Raw genomic sequence first — 22,383 nt, forward strand, 5'->3', positions numbered from 1 at the left:
AAAAAAAAAAAAAAAAAAAAGTTTTATCATGAGGTCACAGCAATTCAGTCACATCTCCAGGCACCGCTTCTATGATACGATAGTTCTCCTGCTATTTCCACCACATCTGCAGTTATTCCTCCACTGACATCTTGAACCCCTCAAAGCCATCCGTGAGAGTTGGAATCAACTTCTTCCAAACTCTTGTTGATGTTGATATTTTGACCTTTTCCCAGGATCACAGATGTTCTTTTTTTCTCAGACAGGGTCTTGCTCTGTCGCCCGGGCTAGAGTGCAGTGGCATCATCATAGCTCACTGCAACCTCCAGCTCCTGGGCTCAAGTGATCCTCCTGCCTCAACCTCCCAAGTAGCTGGGACTGCAGGCATGCGCCATCACACCTAGCCAATTTTTTCTCTTTCTGGTAGAGATTGAGTTCTCGTTTTTGTTCAGATGTGTTTTGCTTTCTTGTATCATCCATGTGTTCACTGGAGTAGCGCTTTAAATTTCCTTCAAGAACTTTTCGTTTGCATTCACAACTTGGCTGGGCAAGAAGCCTAGGTTTCAACCTGTCTTGGTTTTCAGCATGCCTTCCTCAGTAAGCTTAATCATTTCTAGCTTTTGATTTAAGTGAAAGGGAGAGGTGGGGGAACAGCCAGAACACTCACAGCATTTGTTAAGTTTGCTGCCTTATGTGGGCATGGTTCTTGGCACCCTGGAACAATTAAAATAGTAATATGAAAGATCACAGATCACCATAACAGATATAATAATAATGAAAAGGTTTGAACTATTATGAGAATTACCAAAATGTGACATACAAGCATGAAGTGAGCACATGCTGTTGGAAAAATGGCATGGCTAGATTTGCTCAACACAGGGTTGCCAAAAAATACCAATTTGTTAAAAACACAGTGTCCGCAAAGTACAGTAAAGCAAGACACAATAAAACGTAGTATGCCCTAAATGTACCAAAGGTAACTCAGATATATAGTTGTCCCTTAGTATCTGCCAAGGATTGGTCCCAGGACGTTATGTGGATACCAAAATCTGAGGATGCTCAAGTCCCTGATATGAAATGGTGTACTATATGTTTATAACCTACATGCATTCTCCCGTATACTTTAAATCATCTCTAGATTACCTATAATGCCTAACATAATATAAATGCTGTATAAATGGTTATTGTATTATTTAGGGAATAATGACAAGAAAAGAAGCATCTGTACATGTTCAGTACAGATGAGTTTTTTTTAAAGTATTTTCAATCCCTGGTTTGTTGAATTCACAGATTTGGAGCCCAGAGATACGGAGAGCTGACTGTATAGTCTTTGTCAGTGCTTGGTGTGAAAATTCTTATGCCTAAATTCCCAGTTTTTGCAAACTTAAGATTTACCGCTAAGGTTTTAGATAACTTTCATAGCAAAAAGGAATTCTTTTCTTTTTTGGGGATAGAAATATATGTGGAGATGTTAGTATTTTATCAACTGTGAAATGTTACATGACTATAACTATCTTGATTAGTGATACTAGAATATGAAACTAATTGAAATTTATTCCTTGTAAGATAACATTATATAACCATATACCTTTGTGTAAATACCATAGCATTAAGTACAAAGGTACTTTTAAATCAAAATGATAAATTGAGGACAGATACACAATTCGTGACATATCTTGCTCGGCTTGCTTTTTTGGTGACATACACACATGCTTTTATATGCTTAGCTAAAATAGTGGCCGTTACCCATGATTCATAGCTTATATAATTGCAGGGTTTTAGAAACTTATTCTTTTAACTCGTACTGGGGACTTTGCTTTCCAGGGAAGACGTGCCTCCTCCGAAGAGCCGTACATCCACTGCCAGAAGCTACATAGGCAGCAATCATTCATCCCTGGGATCCATGTCTCCTTCCAACATGGAAGGATATTCCAAGACTCAGTATAACCAAGTACCGAGTGAAGACTTTGAACGTGCTCCTCAGAGTCCGACTCTCCCACCTGCTAAGGTAGCTGCCCCTAATCTAAGTCGAATGGGAGCGGTTCCTGTGATGATTCCAGCACAGAGCAAGGATGGGTCTATAGTATAGATACTCCATACCTCTCATCTGTGCTCTCCGTGTTTCTTTCCTCTTGGTATATGAAAACGTATTCTGGTCTAAATCTTGTTACTAACCTCCAAATATATCAAAAAGAAGTTAATCAGAAACTGTAAGAAATATACTTCAAAAAAAATTTGGTTATATTGAAACAGTAAAGGCATTAAAGTTGGTAAAGACAAATTCATCTGAAAAAGCAAGCTGGGTTTTTAGAGGATGATTTTAACAGTTTCTAAATAACAATACCTACATAAGATGTAGCACTTTGAATATCAAATCATAGCTGAAGAAACTGGTGAACTGACATGTATACCAAGTTGATACTTGAATGATGTGAAAGTGGTACTTTATAATTTCTACCATTATTTTTAGGACGTGTATATCATTTATTTATGGCCCGACAGTCTCCTCCAAATTAGTAAATGGCAAAATTACTTACGTATGTTTGTACTTGTTTTTATAGCTTCTTTGAAAACTCTAAATGTGTTTGGAATATCTCTAATAACTTAGAAAACACTACATCATAGAAATTAGTGGTTTTACTTTTAAATCATTCGTACACTTTGTCTATAAAATGATTTCTTAAAGATTTAGCTGATAGACTGCTACAGGAAACAGGGACGTAGTAAGCTCTTATATGCTAAGGTAAAGGAGTATCTATCAGATTGAGTTAGAACGTGTGCTGTCAGCTACATGCAGATATGACACTAATGGTGCAATTGTGGGGATAGATTTTGTTGGCTAATGATCTCATGCCTTGAGGTCTGTGGTGGTCACCAAATTGTGACCAGCCAGATAGAGGATGTAGTATTTCATAGTCCCCAACTAAACACTAGCTCTCCACTGCAGGTGATATTTTTCTAATAAAATATTACAACTCATTTATTATTTGGCAGTTATAGATTGAAATGTTCTAATTATCGATTCTAAATTTTAAGTGTTTTTTCTGGGTACAGTGGTTTTTTTGTGTTGTTTCTTTTTTTTCCCCCCGTCATTTTGTTTTGTTTTTTTTGGACGGTGTTATATGTTCTAGAAACATGTAATCCTAAATTTACCCACTTGAATGCAGTTCCTGGAGGATATTTTCTTCATAGACTCAGAATGATCAAATACATTTTAAGCAAGTGAGTGTCCTCTGTCAATTCTGTCTTCCAGACTTGGGGGGTATCTACAGTTGTGGTGTGGCCAAATAGGTCTTTATGCAGTTCCAGCAAATCAAGTTGAGCTTTGAAAAAGTTTGAGTCTTAGTTTTCTGAAAGTGATTTATTCTTGAAAAAAAAAAGAAAAAGGAGTAAAGGGAATACTCCTACCTGCCAAATGTGTTAAATACTGTTTTGGAAGAAAGTGGATTTATTGTATTTCCCTTAAGATTGTGAGGGAATGTGGATATAGGAGAATGAGTCAATAGTTTCTTTATAGTAAATAAGGTCTACAATAAATTATTTCACTAGCTCTAAAACCTTTTCCCTAGATTTTAGTAGGGAGTTGGTTTCTGTTAATCTATTTGGGTGCTGTGGTGGTAAATGCTACATTATAAATTAATGTTGGCATGTATTTACGATTAGGCAGAGTATTGTGTACACTTTTCAATGGTAAACTTAAGCTGAATGTCTGTGTAATGGATTAGTGTATAGTTTTACATATTTGGAAGCATTTTTAAAATAGGTTTTTAACCTTACATAAAATTACTTTTATACTTGTGTTAACATTTTCATCTGTGCCTTTTGGGTAATTTAATTTCTATCATGAATTTCTGGTGCCTATGAGCTGCTGTCACCTACTCGAAAGGTGCTTAGAGGTGAAGGTACTGTTGCTAAAAACACATCACTGTGACACCTTTCTATCCTCGTATTTTCAAACTTGCCTCCTCTTCTCTGTTCTTTGTGGATGTAACTTAAACAATTGTGTTATTCATAAAGATTTAAAAATGTCAACATCCCCAACACTCTTTGACTGTGTTTCTGGTTTTATAACAGTAGCTATTTTTGATTGCCAAATGTTTGGCCTATTTTATATGAATAAAATCTATTTATAAAATATTACAATAAACAGAACACAAGCTTTAATAATAAAGTGTTGGTACTTCCTATTCCTGATTTTCATATAGTGAAGATTATGCTATCAATCTAAGTGGAAATTACCACAGAAAGTGGATGTGTAAAACACTTTCATTCCTTTACACTTCATATTTATCTAGGATTTTTGCTATAAGTAAATCAAAATCTTTCAAAAAGGCTTTCAGTTAAGATCCATACCAACTACAGTCTTGAGAAACAAGCTTATAAAAATCACGTGTTTAACCTGAAGAGACCTACTGGGTGCGATTAAATTTAGAGGATACAATTTAGTTTTAGGCTTATGTCTCCAGTTCCTCACATAGTACTGATAACTTACCAAATAATCCTCACTGATAATTCCTGTTGAAACAGAGATCAAATATTTGTTCTAGAATTACTATTGGTAATCATAAAGTAGTTCAACAAAAAATTATTAAAGCATTTCAGTTAGGAAGCCAAGTAACGTCAGTCAAGGACAGTACTACATCTTCAAAGCAAAACCGTTTGATTCTACCTTATACCTGAGAGACTCAATACCATCTCTTTAGGTTACACAAGGTAATTTGGAGAGAAATGATTCTGTACTTGGAATATAGAGTAGTTTATAGATGTTCTTTTTGTTATTGGCAATATTAACTAATATTATTTTTCTGTTAGAAAGCCTCCCACTCCCTAAAAAAGTTTCTTATTTATTACATTGACCAGTTATTCTGGACAAAGTACTTCCTTTAAATTTGAGCTATCTGCCGTGGACTTGTTACAGTAGAAGCACAGTCGGAGTGTGTCTTAGGGGGAGGTTGGTCTAAAAATCCCAAATCATTATCCATAACAATTGTGGAAAAAAATATCCGATTAAAAAAATTTTTTTAAATTTGAGTCCTGGAGCAAATAAAGGGGCAAGTAAACATTTTGATTAAATATAAAAAGAACTCATTGCATGAAGTTGACTGTAAAATTCTGTAATGTGTAGCTTCTTAAAATAACTATTCTCAGTTTCTTTTCTGTGCGAGCAGCATGTATATTTGAAGATATTTGAATGTTTAGATTTTTTTTTCTTATTTTTGCTTCAACAGTGTTTAGGGCTTTCAGATGCCTTATTCCAGTGTGAACAGAAAAGTCCATATTTTATGTGGTTAATGCTTTGATGTGTCACATAAGTAGTTTGTAGAAAATGTTGGCACAATTTTAACTTTTTAGTGGCTTGTGACATTATATATTATATATATGTACATATATCTTTATAACATTCTTGTGTTTGGTAGTGTAAATGTTCTGGGCAAGTTTTAATATTTCAAATGCCTTTGGATATTTCAGCAATAAAGACAACATTTTCTGCAATAGGATTTCTTACTCATTTGCCTATTTTGACACTAAAATAGTTAATAACTGAGCACAAATTTCCTTTTAAAAATGTTATAGAACCAGGGAAGAATAACAAATTTGTGAATTGTGGTTCTGTTTATTTCTCTTTGGAGAAGGCTAATCACTTATAGGTGATAACACTAGCCTCTTATTAATTAAAATCGAGTTTTACAAAATGTATATCCTATTTTGCAATTATAATGAGTATCAGTTGGGTTTGGTTTTGGTTATGGACACTAAGAGTTCCATCAAAGACCTTTGTGTTTTCTGGTAACTTATTTAATGATGTAAGTGTTAAGAGAACCACAATTCATTGATTCATTTATTCTTGTCCCTGTGAATTTTAGTGATAAATATACTTGTACTACTGAAAAAAATATTTTGACACATCACATGTGCAAAGTAGAGAACGGATAGTGTCAGTTTTAGATTTTGTATTTAAAATTTCAGGCTTACATATCCAATGGTGCAGATTTTGAAATTTGTAAGAACAAAATTTGTTTAGAAAAACAACTTGCTCTAGTTTTGTGACCTTGTGTACTTTTGAAATAAAATCCGGAAAGCAGTTCTCTGCCTCATGGTGTGGCTTTATTATGCCTTTTAAAAAATATCCATTAAAGCTTTAACACGTTATTCCTCCCTGCTTTCCTGCATCAAGGTTTCCTTTTCCCCCTTGTGCATCCTTTAAGCAGAAGGAATAAAGATCGCAGCAGTCATACAACAATGAAACATACATACAACAATGTCAAACATGTATTTCCCCAGTCCTGTGTGTTTATATGACACGGTATAATAATTGAGGTTGAAACCTCTAAAGTTCTATGATCATTTCAGAATTTATAGTATTAAGTTTTTCAGATGCATTAAAAATGTGCATGCCTGTGTATATTAAATACACATCTGTCTTAGTCTGTTCCTGCTGCTATAACAAAAAGACTGGAGGATTAAGGCATTGGCAGATTTGGTGTCTGGCAAAGGCTTGCCCTCTGCTTCACAGATGGTGCCTCTTGCTATGTCCTCACATAGCAGAAGGGGCAAGAGAGCTTGCTTGAACCTTTTTTTATAAGGGCACAAATCTCATACATGAAGATGGAGCCCTCATGACTTGATCACTTCCCAAACGGACCCCACTTCTTAATACTATCACATTGGATATTAAGATTCCAACATAGGAATTTGAAAGAGACACAAACATTCAATGATAGCAACATCTTGTTATGGTTTATTTTCATTGACTCTAAACGTTGATTTCATGAAAAGCCAGGAATAGGGTATTAATGCTTCTGTAAGAAGACATGTTGAGGAATATTTTGTTTATACTAGGGTTTCTCAGCCTTGACACTATTAACATTTAGGGCTACAACTTTGTCCAGTAGCCCAACAGGAATGTCCTGTACATTGTAGGATATTTAGCATCACCCCTGGCCCCTACCCACTAGATGCCCCCCTCCCTCCACCACCAAAGTTGTGACAATAAAAAATGTCTCCAAACACTGCTAAATGTCTCCCGGGAGTAGGAGGCAAATCACCTCTATGTGAGAACCACTGATATATATTAATGTGAATTTTCTACTCAGGGATTAAACATGAACAGCACAGGATTTAGAATCAGTTGTGTTTGAATACCACTTATTATATTAATATTACTGTTGCTTCACTTTGCTTCAGTTTCCTAGTGTTTAAAATGGGTATAAAAATACCTCCTTCACAGGGGATGTTGGAAAATTTTAAAGAAAATTGCTATACTCTTGAAAAATCTTTGTATTTTTCCCTGATAGCTGGGATGCTAATAATGATACACAGACTTTCAAAGAATTGAGATTATCATAAAATATATGGGAAACTGAGACTAGCTTAATGCCTTTAATTTAGACCATATTTTAATCTTGTAGCTTTAACAGCCAGATAATATTTCTGGTTAATTAAATAACAAATGGCAAAGCTGACTACATTGACACAATATTGAGTATGAAGTAATTTGTCAGTATGGCATAGTTTAAGGTATAATCGAATGTAATTTCAAGATGCAATAATGGCAACAGTGAAAAGATCAGGAAGCTAGTCCTAGAAACTAAGCTCAGGTCTTTTTGCTGGTATGTCCAAAGTATAAATCAAACATACTTTGTCACTCAGATGATTTTTTAAATTTTGCTAAATATTTATAGGGGAAGAAAAGTTGCTGCCTTAAACTAATTGCACAAAAATAAGCTATTGGTCTTCCTTGATGGTGGCTATTTAAAGAATTTCTGGAGCTAATGAAGAACCAAGAAATAAATTTCAGTGTGGTAACCAAGGACTAGGTTATTGATCAGTTTATTTCTCCTTTCCTGCTGAACTGTGAAAATTGTCTAATGGAAAATGGGAGGTGGGAGAAGATACAGGAAATTAAGTTTGATATGAGTCCCCAACAAAGTTTTAGAAGCTATCATGATCTTGACTTGTTCTTCCCTAAGTCATGCTACCCAGTCTTAGTGGATCAATTGTCTTAAAATGTAAATATGATCATATTAAAAACCAGACCATCTGAACATGACATAAAGGCTTCTCATGGTCCATTATATTTCTCTACGGTTTATTTTCTCCACATCTCCAGATACACCTTTATGTCATAGCCATGCTGGACAGCTAAGGGGCTGTGGTTTCATCTCTTTGTGAACATGCAACTCTCTCAGCCAAGGAAGGGCCCTTCTTATTTACCTGCCCAATGCATATTTGCCCTGCAAATACCTCCTTTGAGTCATTTTTCTTGATTCACAACTCAGATAAATTAGGGGTACTTCTGGGCCCTCCCCATTGCCAGTACAGGTCTTTTATGGCATAGAGCATTTTGCATTCTCTTTGCTTCACATGCTTTTTATACCTCCTTTAGGAGTCTGAAGGCAATGTCATGAGAAAAAGTGTGGTGAGTATGTGTAGTGAGGGAAAGGCGGCACTTGGCTGAGAAAGTTAACTTGCCGCCCTGGCCGCAATGCAGTGTCACAATCATAGCTCACTGCAACCTCGAACTGCTGGGCTCAAGTGATCCTCCTGCCTCAGCCTCCTGAGTAGCTGGGATGATGGGCACACACCACCATGCCTGCTAAATTTTTTTTTTTTTTTTTGAGACAGAGTCTCACTCTGTTGCCCAGGCTAGAGTGCCGTGGCGTCAGCCTAGCTCACAGCAACCTCAAACTCCTGGGCTCAAGTGATCCTCCTGCCTCAGCCTCCCGAGTAGCTGGGACTACAGGCATGCACCACCGTGCCCGGCTAATTTTTTCTATATATTTTTAGTTGTTCAGCTAATTTCCTTCTATTTTTAGTAGAGATGGGGTCTCACTCTTGCTCAGGCTGGTCTCGAACACCTGAGCTCAAACGATCCACCCACCTCGGCCTCCCAGAGTGCTAGGGTTACAGGCCTGAGCCACCACGCCCAGCCCATGCCTGCTAATTAAAAAAAATTTTTTGTAGAGCCAAGGTCTATGTTGCCCACGCTAGTCTTGAACTCCTGGCCTTAAGCGATCCTCCTGCCTCAGCCTCCCTAAAGCTCTCCTTAGAGATTCCAATTGAGTAGGTCTAAGGTGAAGTCAGTGACTCTCTTTTCTCTCCCAGATTGTTTCAAAAATTAACCAACTTTGGGAACCTCCAAGTAATGTTAAGAAACCCTGTGCAGATGACTCATTTCCACACTAAGTCCCTAATGTTAAAATATTTTTCCTTGGGCTTCACAAACTTGTAGACATATGTGACTACCACTTAGTGTGGCTAAAAAAACATGCTTAAAAATTTTTGCCTAATTTTGGTACACTAATGGTATTTCTTGATATTAGAATTTAGGGAGACCTACTTAGATACCTAAAATTCCATTTCTTAGATTCGTGTTTTCAAAAAAGGAGTATTACATCAATTATTTTAAGTCTTTTTAAATGACTGGTCTTCTGCAATGACCAGTCATTTATTTACAAGTAATTTCTATGTGCGATTGTATTAGTTTGCAGGGGCTGCCATAACAAATTGCCATAAACTAAGTGGCTTAATCAACAGAAATTTAGTCTGTTCTGGAGGCTAGATGTCCAAAATCACGGTGTTGGCAGGGTTGGTTCCTTCTGAGGGCTGTGAGGAAAGGATCTGTTCCAGGCCTCTGTCTTTGACTTGTAAATGGCCGTTTTCTCCATCTCTCTTCCCTTTATGTACGTCTGCCCCCCATGTCTAAATTTCCCTTTTATAAGGACACCAGTCATTTGATTAGGACCCATGATCCCTAATTGCCTCCCCCCACCCCAAGAGTATACTGCTTTATTTCAAATATGAGTGACTATAATGTACTTTGTTAACCTCACATCTGCTTGTCAAGTGAAAAAGTTGACGAGGTGGTTATGAATTTGTCTTTTTAAATGACTGTTGCTGACAAGATGAAACAATATTTTTTGAGGGAATTGGAGCTTTAAAAAATTTCTGTATTAAGTTATCCACAGGATAACTTTTTATGGACCTGAATCATTTTCTTTTTTTTTTTTTAATATTTCAGAAAGGTAATGTACTAAGTATAGAGTGAAATCTAAGTCACCTAACTCATATTTCCCAATTTGTCCCTACTTCCCCTTCAAAAGGCATAACTAATTGCTTTTTAAAAATTATTTTTATTTCAGAATATTATGGGCATACAAATGCTTTGGTTGCATATATTGCCTTTACACTGCCCAAGTCAGAGCTACAAGCGTGCCCAACCCCCAGACATCACGCACTGTACCTATTAGGTGTGAATTTGCCCAGCCCCTTCCCCTCAACTAGTTGCTTCTTACATTTTATTAATTTCTGAATAGGTCATCTTCACAGAGCATAAAATTCAAAAGGTATAAGTATATAATGAAAAGTACGGTTTCTTATTTATCCTAGGAAGGCTCTATATGTATACAAGTACTTGTGTATGTGTTCGTGGGTTTATCATGAATGTTTGTTTTAAAAAATTAATCGTGAATGGATTGGTCATAGGGGTGAGGGAATATTAGGTTTTTAGACAGGACTAGATGAAGTAATCATGGTAGAGAATGTAGAGACATAAAGGCGGAGGTTGGAGTCCTGATTCTTCAAATATTTGAAAGTTAAGCTAAGGAATTCAGTTTTGAACATACTGAGTTGGAGTTTATTATATATGCAGATGGAGATTTTGAATAGATATAGATATGTGGCATATGAGAGAGGGCAGGACTGGAGATGGAAATGGGATTCGTGAGCATGTAAATGTTGGAAATTACCAAGTGATGTAGATAAAGACAACTGACCAGACCCTGGGCACGTCACTTGAATAAGAAGTAGAGAAATGAAAAAACATATGTATTAGGGCTGATATTTGGGGTCCAATGCTGTCAGCCAGTGGGAAAGACAGTATTCCTAGCAACTTTAGATGAACTGCCTGATTCCATCTGCTGCTGCTCCTGTCAGGAAGGCTTTTTTGGTATTTTGAAGATGTACTTCTCAATTTTAGAATTTCTAAATTAAACTTTCAGGGCATTGCTGCTTTGGGAGGGAGGAAAAGGAGAAAAATATTCAACAGGGGTTTCACTGATTGAACAAACTTAATTTGGTATAAATGTAGTAAGTATACACAGTGCGGTGGGGGGATGAGGGACCCCTGAAAACAATACTTTAGGCAGGATAACACCATAAAGCAGCTTGGGAGACAGCCCGTCCTGGTTCCATCCCTGGCTCCACTACTTACTAGCTGGATGACCTTAGACAAACCACTTAACCTCTCTACACTCCTTTTCCTATAAAAGAAGAATATGTACTTTGTAGTATCTATCCCAATTGTTATGGGATTGATGTTAATACATGTCAAGTGCTTAAGCTGGCACCTGGTTAGTGCTCAGTAAGTGTTGGCTGCTAGCATCATCATCATCCTTGTAATATAATAGTAATATCTGCCTCATATTAATATGACTGTCCAGTTTTCCGAGGACAGTCTGGTTTTATGTTTGTTACTTCGGCATAATTACGAACAACAATAAATATTTTGCTCTCAAAAGTATCTTGGATTGGACAGTAAAATTTATGGTTGTCCTATCTTTGGGGTTTATAGAGTAGCTTGAAAGTAGAGCCTTGGTATTATGTAGTCAGCCTGAGAAAGGAAACAGCTCTAATCACACCTTCTCTGTCACTGTTCAATCAAAAGCAGACTAGTCTGAAGGTAGTGAGTTCTCAACTGACAGTTCAGTCAGTTGCAGATTGAATGCCTTTTTCCACTCTTTCCTCCCTTCTCATTACTGCACTTGACTGGTCTTTAACAAAAGCAGCACCAAAGGCTTGGTGCAGTGGCTCACGCCTGTAATCTCAGCACTTTGGGAGGCTGAGGTGGGAGGATTGCTTGAGCCCAGGAGTTTCGAGACCAGCCAGGGTAACATAGCGGGACCCCGTCTCTACAAAAAAAAAAAAAAAGCAGTACCAGTATAGTTAAATTCTCATTATGTTTTGATTACCTCCAAAAGTCTAGAACATACACCATTACTATTATAAAGTGTGACATCATTCCCTGTGTTATACAGAAATACCTACCAGTAATGGAAACTATTGAAAAAATTTCCATCTCAATGAGCCAGGATGTGTTTCACTCATTGTATATTCTAAATTTGATTTTCATCAGACCAGGAGTATTTTAATCGTTTCCTTGTTAACACTGTAACAACAGTAAATGAATTTTAAAATATTTCATTAAGTGACACCATCACCCAAATTTGTCCTATTTCCCTTCTGGCATATTTAATATATATATATTTTATTTTTAAAGTGCATGTTCTCTATTGGTTTCTTTTTTTTTCCCACTTGATACTGAATATCTTACCTGTTCAAAGTATTTCATATATATCCATTTGATTGGAGAATGATGTCTAATATTAAGTTGATGTTCCATAACTCATCATTTTCTTATTTTTGGACCTAGAGATTGTTTCCAATTTTCTGTTATATGTAATATTGCAATCCTAGAGTCTTTTCTATTCTTTTCTTTTTTTTTTTTTTGAGACAGAGTCTCACTCTGTTGCCCAGGCTAGAGTGAGTGCCATGGCGTCAGCCTAGCTCACAGCAACCTCAAACTCCTGGGCTCAAGTGATCCTACTGCCTCAGCCTCCTGAGTAGCTGGGACTACAGGCAGGCGCCACCATGCCTGGCTAATTTTTTCTACATATTTTTAGTTGTCCACCTAATTTCTTTCTATTTTTAGTAGAGACAGAGTCTCGCTCTTGCTCAGGCTGGTCTCGAACTCCTGAGCTCAAACAATCGGCCTGCCTTGGCCTCCCAGAGTGCTAGGATTACAGGTGTGAGCCACTGCGCCGGCCAAGTCTTTTCTATTCTTTTGAGCAATTTCAGAGGACAGATATTAAAACAATGGGTTGTTAGGACAAGTGAAATTGTGGAATTTAAGTGAAACCACTGTTTCTTACATGCCAGATCATTTCACAAACTTTTTATATTGATGCAGCGATCTCTAGACAACAATTTAAGGAACCTGGTAAGGGAAAAAGTAAAGTTGTAGCCTTTTTTAAAAAAATTGTGGCAAGAACACTTAACATGAAATCCTCTTAATAAATTTTAAGTGTACAATACAGTATTGTTATAATAATTATGGGCACAATGTTTTATAGCTCTCTAGAATTTAAATATTAATAAAATTAGCCCTTTGTAATATGAACTGCAACTTTTTTCCTTGGGTAATGATTTTTATTTGACTGTTTCTGTTTGCCCTTTTCTGTGTAATCCTAATCCTTTTTAAATTCCACCACCAGAGAAGCTATTTCCAAACCATTCTGATTTAACCTGACTTCTCTCTCCCTCCTTGAATTGTACCCTGATTGGTAGCTGAGGGTCACCTGTCTTTTCATGTGTTTGTCTCCTTTAACTATATGTCAGACTTCTCAAAGGTGGAGACATCTTTACATCTAAATAATCAAACAACACGTAACAGATTCTCAGTAATCTCTGTCAGTGATAATTTCAGCAGTTCTGGCTATGTTCGTATCAAGCCATCACCATATGTATCCCCATCACAGTGTGTCTCCTTACTTTATCTTTGTTTTCTTCAAGTTGCTGGAGGTTTTTTTTTTTTTTTTTTTTTTTTTGCCAAGAGCAGTTTTATGGAATCAGCACAAACTTAACTAATGAAGAAAATAAGTTACCTTGCACTTGAAAAGATGTCTCTGGGTCACATGTTAGGTCAGCCGTCACACACTATTCCGAGTTAAATGTTGGCTGCTGGCACTGTGCTCTTTTAATGTTGCTAAGTAGGACATTTTTCCCTCACAGTCCCAGAACTGTCAACAGTGAGAACACTTATAGGGAACAGAATGACCTTGTGATTCTGGGAGGACAGAGTGACAGAGAAGACACCAGCGACTGCAGTTTGCAACCTGTTAGAAAAATCATAGTCCTCCAACATTCATCAGTCTTTTAATCTGACAAAGGTGAGATTTTATGTGTTCAAAGAAACAACACAAAGTAAAATTAAATAATTACATGAGAGGAACTGTAATCTCTGCACTGTCAACTAAAAGATACTATCTGCTGTGTTTATAACAAGATAAAGATGCACTGTATAGAAGCCAATAGGACCTTATGAACATACGTATACATAGATTCGATTTAAACTTCTTGTAATGTTATCGGCAAAAGATTTGTAATATAGTTAAGTGAAGAAATTTACATAGCAGTTCAAGTTCTGCCAAAAAAGAATGTCCACAGGCTATTGTAAATGTTAAAATAAAAACAATTTAAAATGTCTGTGGTGGTTAAAGATATGCCGAATTTTAAGAGAATAACTTGAGGTGATAGTTTTTCAAATTTATTCCCACATATATTTATTACTTTTGTGTATCATCCACTTTAGTATCAAAGCAATACTTGAAACACAGTATCATCTCATCCAAGATAGCCATCAGAAGATCTGGCTATACTGACACACCCTGACACACACAATCCACTCTGCTCCCCCTGGCATCAGCAAGTAAGCATATTAATGATTAAACATTCAAATGTTAACTAAGAAACAAAAGTATACTCCTCTTTTCCTGTTTGCTCACAGGAAGAAGAGAATAGATTTTAAAAATTCAGCACTATCCCAAGTATTACAAGGGATTCCTTTTTGGACCTCTGAGAACAACTTACAGAAGCAACCAGAAAGACCTCATTATGATCTGGTTTCATCTCTGTTAAAATATCCTGCAGTGGAAATACTGGGCTGCTCGTGAGTGTACTACCTCACATAGAATGGATCTTAACTCCCTTCCTTCCTTTTGTTAACAGTGCTATTAATAGAAAGGGATCCATTATGGCCACCAGTTAATGCTTTCAAAGCCTGCATAAGAAAGAAATGCTTATTACTGGCTTTTTGTGTGCAGTCAACTCCAGTGGGAAAGGTTTGTGCTCACTCATGATTTAAGATAAATGGAAGGATTTGTTTAGAAGCAGTAAGTATAACTGTTAAAGTGTTTGGGCTCTGGAGTTAGGCAAAAGTTTTAAATCCTGGCTCAACCACTGAGCAAATGAGGAACAAACTATATATACCTCATGAATATACATGACCCCTGTAAAGTGTCTAGCACAGCACCTGGCTGGTATTAAGCCATCATTCAGCGATGACTCTTATTAAAGATGTAGCTTTTAGCTTTTTATTTATTTTGGTCTGTAACAGCACTGTGAAGACAGTCTTCCAAGGGAACAGAGTATTGTAGCATAGGGTGGTTAATGTACACCTCATTGTGCCACCCTGTATTCACAACTTTGGTCATTCTGTTGTGCAAACTCTCAGATGGTTCCTAATGTATTTGGACATTTTACTATTTAGGTCTTGCAAATCGGAAAGTTAAAAGTCCTGCTCCCAAGATAATAGCTTGTTTAAAGCAAGAGTAGAGATGTTTGGGAAAGAAAATGCTTATTCAGTGACACACACAAAGAAAAAAGACAGATAGCATTTTAGAGGTAGGATGGTTTGTTTTTAAACCAGATACAGTTAAGTTGAAATCATTATGAAAGACATAGTAACAAAAATGTTACTATACAATGCTCTATGTCATCTGTCCAGTTCAGTATCATTTTAGGGGAAAAAAAATCAAGATTCAGAAAGGTTTTGATTTCTGAATCAAGGCCACAGTTAGGAACAGAATCCACATCTCTTAATTCCTCGTCTAGTATTTTTCTAGGAACCTTAAGTCCTTGGCAGTCCAGACCCTGAGAGAACTATATGTAATGAAAGAAGGGAGGAGTTTGAATTTCAGCAACACCAGCCAGGGATAAGACCAATGACAGGATAGGTGACTAACCAGTGCCCTCCATTCGCTCTATGAAATGTGGTCACCTAAGCATGAACAGCTGCAGACTCTTCTCCTGATGTCCGTGGACGACGTCCCGATGGGGGTATGTGCTTGATGAGAGTCTGCTTTTTGTTGGGCAGCAACTCTTTATGCTTGTTTTACTTGCTATGATTAGATATTTAATTGTACATATCAACTATACTAGATACAGCAACGATGACACTTCTGAGGAAAATAAAAATCTGATTCTCCTGTCACATTGCTTCAAAAATATTAAGTTTTCACTCTTCTGCAAAGAAACCAAAGTTTAAATGAGGATCCATATCAGTCTAGATTATAGAGAAAACAGATAGCCCCTAGCAATAGACCCACATTTTTAGAAAAATTCTTAACTCTACATCAAGAATTTGGTGACTGAAAGTATACTGATATATTTTAAACATCTAAAATGTTTAAGGGATCATTCTTAATGGATTCCCACTTACATATTTTTTGGATTGCCAGTCCTGATTGTCAAGGGAGATTGTACCGTAAACCCTCATGCCAAATTCTTATCTTACACCCTGTATTTTAACTTTTGTCTATCCCTTCCCAGATTTGTCAGTATCAAGCATGACAAATAGTATTTTCAAAATTATTTACCAAATGATCTTATTATCAATATCAGACTTTAAAAATGGTCTGTCTTATCACTGGGCAATATTAAGAATATTCTTATTTTTTTTTTTGAGACAGTCTTTCTCTGTCACTCAGGCTGGAGTGCAGTGGCATCATCATAGCTCACTGTAACCTCAAATTCCTGGGCTTGGGCGATCCTCCTGGTTCAGCCTCCTGAGTAGCTGGGACTACAAACACATGCTACCACACCTGAGCAATTTTTTATTTTTTATAGAGATGGGGTCTCAATATGTTGCACAGGCTGGTCTTGAATTCTTAGCCTTAAGCTATCCTCCCACCTAAGCCTCCCAAAGTACTGGGATTACAGTAGGCATGAACCACCATACCCAGCCTTATTTCTATCTTTTGATCTGTACCTTTTATTAACCTCATATTCTAAACATTTGTGCCTTTTTTTCCTAATGGCAGCTTTACTGATATACTAGTCATGTGTTGTTTTTTACACACACAAAGGAGTTGTGGACATCGGGTATACATGGCGAGCAAGAAATAAACAATACACCTCAGTGTAGACTATCAGAATTTTTTATAGAAGGATTTGAATGTCATAATGTCTTCTGGGTCTCTCTGTCTCTTCCTCTCTCTCACACACACACCCAGCAGACAGAATTAGGGGGTTACAAATTAACCACACAAAAAAGAAACACAAAATAGATTTCACTTAGTAATAATTCAGATGACACAACTGAATTTTATATTTTTCATGTTCCGGTTACTTGAGACAAAGTTCAAAAATTTAAAATACACTTTGATTTTAGAGGGGGGAGGGGGGACAAGGGCAACATACGTAACCTAAACATCTATACCCCTATAATATGCTGAAATAAAGAAAAAAATACACTTTGATTTTTAATCAGCATATTTTATCCACTTCTTTGCAAGAAGTGGTTGACGGATGATCTGTAAGACGCAAAAACAATGTTTTTTCTACCAAGTTTAGTGAAACAAAGAGTCAATCACACTTGCTGTTTTTCTGTTGAATTTTACAGCTTATTGATTTGACTTTAAAAAATTTATTGTCTATATATTTTCTATGTGTGAATTCAAAAAGTTGGCAGTTCTGTTATGAGATTAACTTCTCCATTTATTTCTGGACTTTAAAGGAATACTTCTGATCACCACCACCACCATTGGTGGTATACATTGAGATATATGACTGAAAAGACATTTCCAAAAGAGATCTGCAGATTAATATCTAACAATAAAGACTGGTTAAATCAGTTAAGGCACATACATATGAATACTATGAAACTATTGAAAATCAGGTTTTAGAAAAAAATCAATGACATAAGAAAATATTTCAAGCTTTCACATGTGTAACCATAAATGAATATATTTCATATCGTAACAACAGCATTACAAGTATAAAGTTCCCTCATCCAATAAAATATTAAGAGTAGTTATCTCTGCTGGAGGGATAATAGATGATTTTGAATATCTGTGTGCTTTTGTATATTTAATTTTTTATCCTAAATGAACAATACTACTTTTATTAACAGGAAAATAATTCTAATAAAGAAATGTTTGTTGTATATAATAACTATGGCATACTTAATTGAAATTTTCTATTACCAATGACAATTTCTACATGTAGATCCATAGAAAAAGCAGTGATTTAAATTATAACCACAAACACTTTTGATGTAGAAGGGAGATTATTATTTGCAAATACAACCTCTAGTTTTGAAGTTGGAAAAGAATATCTGATGCCCTCTTGTGGCCAAAAATTTTTATAGGTGATTTATTCCTTTTCATTGAAATCTGGTCTAAATCAAGAGAATACCAAAATGACATCAATTTTATTGCTTTCTAAATGACAAAAAATAATGCTCACACACTCTTATTAAGATTAAGGGTAACCATTAATAGATTAGAAACTGTCTTCCTAACCCTCTATCTAGCTCTTTAAAAGCATGTGTCCTGGAGTCACATACTGTCTGGGTTTGAAGCCTTATTAGTTAGGTTACCTGGGGCAATTTACTTGAGTACTCAGAGACTCAAGTTTCCTTATCTGTAAAGTGAAGATAATACTAGAACATACACAGGTTTATCAGAGAATGGAAAGCACTTGCAGTACTTAATTTCCATTCTGCTCGGTAAAATGCTTTATATGTGTATACATACACATGAACTATAATGGTGGTATTATCCTAGGTGGCTTCTATTATTATCCTTACTTTAAAATTATTTTATTTTTAATTATTATAGGTACATAATTTATCCTTATTTTCTATATCCATTTTTATTCTTCAACACTTTATGTAAACATATTTATTGAGCATTTGATACTTGCCAGGTACTACAGTATTTTACAGTAATCATCTCATTTTATCATAAACCTATTAAGTCCTATTATAAGTCTCACTTTTTGCTACTTTCACCCCTCACATAAAACATCACAGACATCTTCCATGTCAACAGACACTGATCATACTTTTATCAGCCTCATACTCTTACATAATATGAATGAATTATAATCTTTCATTATTGCAAATTATGCTGCAACAAGCATTCTTGCACATCAGTTTTTGTACAGCTGTGAAAGTATTTCCACAGGCTATCTTTTAGATATATAGAAGTGTAATTACTGGGTAAAAACATTTTTACAGATTAAACATTTTTTCTGGAATTGTCAAATTGCTTTCCAGAAAGAAAGGAAACTAATCTCTCTCAATGTTTGTCAATTTATTAGGTGAAAAATGGCATTTCATAGTCTCAAATTATACTTCCCTTGTTATTAGTGTGTCATTAAGCATATCTTTTGTTTTTAGCCATTGTTTTGCTTTATTTGCTGTGATAATTTAATTATATGTAAACCTTTTATATATGGAAATTTTAATTCACTTTCTTTTATACATTTTGTGTAAATTTAAACTTTTTTTTTTTTTAATTCCAAATTGCCAATCTTCCTGCTATGGGGAACATTTTCCAAAGCTAAAGTGTATAAATATTTCCTTCCATATTTCCTCTCAGTACTTTTATAGTTTTATAATTTACATTATTTCTTTAATATATCTGAAATTGGTTTTTATGGTTTGAGGTAGGGATTTGACTTAAAAAAATGGATAGCCTAATAGCTCACTATTAATTTTTCATTAGTGAATTCTTTTAATTTAAAAAGCCATTCACTAAACAAATTTATGCATATAAATGTTTCTGGTTCTGCACCTCTAATTCCGTTTCACTGGTGTATTAGTTGATTCTTATGTTATACTTTAGAGTATATATTAATAAATCATGCAAAAGGAAGAATAATTCTTGGGTATTCTTGAGAATTTCTTTAAAAAATTATTGTTAATTCTTGAGACATTCTTCCATGTACACTTAAAAATCAGGCTTTCCAGTTACATAAAATTTCACTGGAATTTTTATTATGATGTATATTGACTTTATATATTAATTAGTGGAAAAGTAAAGTTTTTATAATATTGAATCAATTGACAAATATGGTATATTCTTCTATTCAGTTTTTTATTTTTGTCTTTTGACAGATTTTTATAATTTTTTCTCCTCCATAGGATTCATTTTCATTAAAGCTTATTTCCAGGTATTTAATACTTTCTCTTAGTATTTTTCTCCCACCAAATACTGTATTTAACATTTTTCTCACGAAATTAATATATAAGTGGGAACACTGGGGGAAAAATATATAAAGCCACTATTGCAAGCATTTCTTATTTTGGAATATTTCCTTCTAGACAAAGTTTAATCACAAACATAAAACTCTCTAACCACATTGCAGCTGTTTAATTCAGAAATGTAACAGATTGCCCAAGACACATACATGCAATTTGATTATCAGTGATATGTAGTATTTCTATCTGCTAAAAATAACTCCACTGAATTTGTCTTAAATGAAGTCCTTTCAAAAAGTGTTGTCTTTTTACCGCTTTTGTTACAAAGTAATAATGCTTAGTATAAAAATTTAAAGACTGAATTGCACAAAGCAGAAAACTAAAATTCTCTGTATTTGCCCCTTCTCCTGCCTCTGATAACACTAACTACTGTTAAGAATTTGTTACTTATTTTTCCAGGCAATACTGGCATCATTCTAGATATAATACTTTTCTCTCTCCACTTTTTTTTTGGTTCTATGTCATTACAAATTGATCTATTTTGTTTTTTTTTTTATGGCTACATGGTATTTTCCACACTATTTCCTTGAATAGATACTCAAATATTATTTAACTGTTCATCTATTGGTGTTATTTTTGTCATTCAAAACAACTTTGCAATGAACATTTTTACATAGCATTATATAATGGCCCTCGTATTTGAGTACTTCTGTAGATAAATTTCTAAAAGTACAGTTGCTTGATCAAAGGATATGTACTTCAAAAAGGTTTAACTGTCCTCCTTTTTAAATTTAAATTTCTACTAACATTATGAGTGTGACTGCTTCCCCATAAACCTTCACCAATGTTGAGCATTATTAATTTTATGATTGCCAAAATAAATGTTTTAATTTGTACTCAATTACTAGTGAAGTTCACATATTTATTGGTCATGACACTCAAATTATGTACAGAAATGATTAAACCTCTAGCCTGGATAGAAATGCTTTTTACCCATACTCCCTATGGATTTATATTTTATAAATTTTATATAAGTATATATGTACACACATATTGCTTTCTAAATGACAAAAAATAATGCTCACACACTCTTATTAAGATTAAGGGTAACCATTAATAGATTAGAAACTGTCTTCCTAACCCTCTATCTAGCTCTTTAAAAGCATGTGTCCTGGAGTCACATACTGTCTGGGTTTGAAGCCTTATTAGTTAGGTTACCTGGGGCAATTTACTTGAGTACTCAGAGACTCAAGTTTCCTTATCTGTAAAGTGAAGATAATACTAGAACATACACAGGTTTATCAGAGAATGGAAAGCACTTGCAGTACTTAATTTCCATTCTGCTCGGTAAAATGCTTTATATGTGTATACATACACATGAACTATAATGGTGGTATTATCCTAGGTGGCTTCTATTATTATCCTTACTTTAAAATTATTTTATTTTTAATTATTATAGGTACATAATTTATCCTTATTTTCTATATCCATTTTTATTCTTCAACACTTTATGTAAACATATTTATTGAGCATTTGATACTTGCCAGGTACTACAGTATTTTACAGTAATCATCTCATTTTATCATAAACCTATTAAGTCCTATTATAAGTCTCACTTTTTGCTACTTTCACCCCTCACATAAAACATCACAGACATCTTCCATGTCAACAGACACTGATCATACTTTTATCAGCCTCATACTCTTACATAATATGAATGAATTATAATCTTTCATTATTGCAAATTATGCTGCAACAAGCATTCTTGCACATCAGTTTTTGTACAGCTGTGAAAGTATTTCCACAGGCTATCTTTTAGATATATAGAAGTGTAATTACTGGGTAAAAACATTTTTACAGATTAAACATTTTTTCTGGAATTGTCAAATTGCTTTCCAGAAAGAAAGGAAACTAATCTCTCTCAATGTTTGTCAATTTATTAGGTGAAAAATGGCATTTCATAGTCTCAAATTATACTTCCCTTGTTATTAGTGTGTCATTAAGCATATCTTTTGTTTTTAGCCATTGTTTTGCTTTATTTGCTGTGATAATTTAATTATATGTAAACCTTTTATATATGGAAATTTTAATTCACTTTCTTTTATACATTTTGTGTAAATTTAAACTTTTTTTTTTTTTAATTCCAAATTGCCAATCTTCCTGCTATGGGGAACATTTTCCAAAGCTAAAGTGTATAAATATTTCCTTCCATATTTCCTCTCAGTACTTTTATAGTTTTATAATTTACATTATTTCTTTAATATATCTGAAATTGGTTTTTATGGTTTGAGGTAGGGATTTGACTTAAAAAAATGGATAGCCTAATAGCTCACTATTAATTTTTCATTAGTGAATTCTTT

General features: G+C 34.8%; 1 protein-coding gene across 3 annotated transcripts in view; it reads left to right on the plus strand.

Moving 5' to 3' along the window:
- CXADR (coxsackie virus and adenovirus receptor) overlaps positions 1-22,383 on the plus strand; it is a 66,517-nt gene that overhangs the window by 39,674 nt on the left and 4,460 nt on the right. Inside the window, exons 7-8 of one of the 3 annotated variants that reach the window (XM_012642975.1) lie at positions 1,804-1,987; positions 13,768-13,828. In XM_012642975.1, the coding sequence (XP_012498429.1) occupies positions 1,804-1,987; positions 13,768-13,788 (205 nt within the window). In that variant the 3' untranslated portion in view covers positions 13,789-13,828. Of the gene's footprint in view, positions 1-1,803; positions 2,274-13,767; positions 13,829-22,383 lie in introns of those variants that run through there. The other 2 variants (XM_012642974.1, XM_012642973.1) reach the window with 2 other exon arrangements.

The sequence above is a fragment of the Propithecus coquereli genome, unplaced genomic scaffold, assembly GCF_000956105.1.
Source record: "Propithecus coquereli isolate 6110/MARCELLA unplaced genomic scaffold, Pcoq_1.0 Scaffold192, whole genome shotgun sequence".
Classification (NCBI taxonomy): domain Eukaryota; kingdom Metazoa; phylum Chordata; class Mammalia; order Primates; family Indriidae; genus Propithecus; species Propithecus coquereli.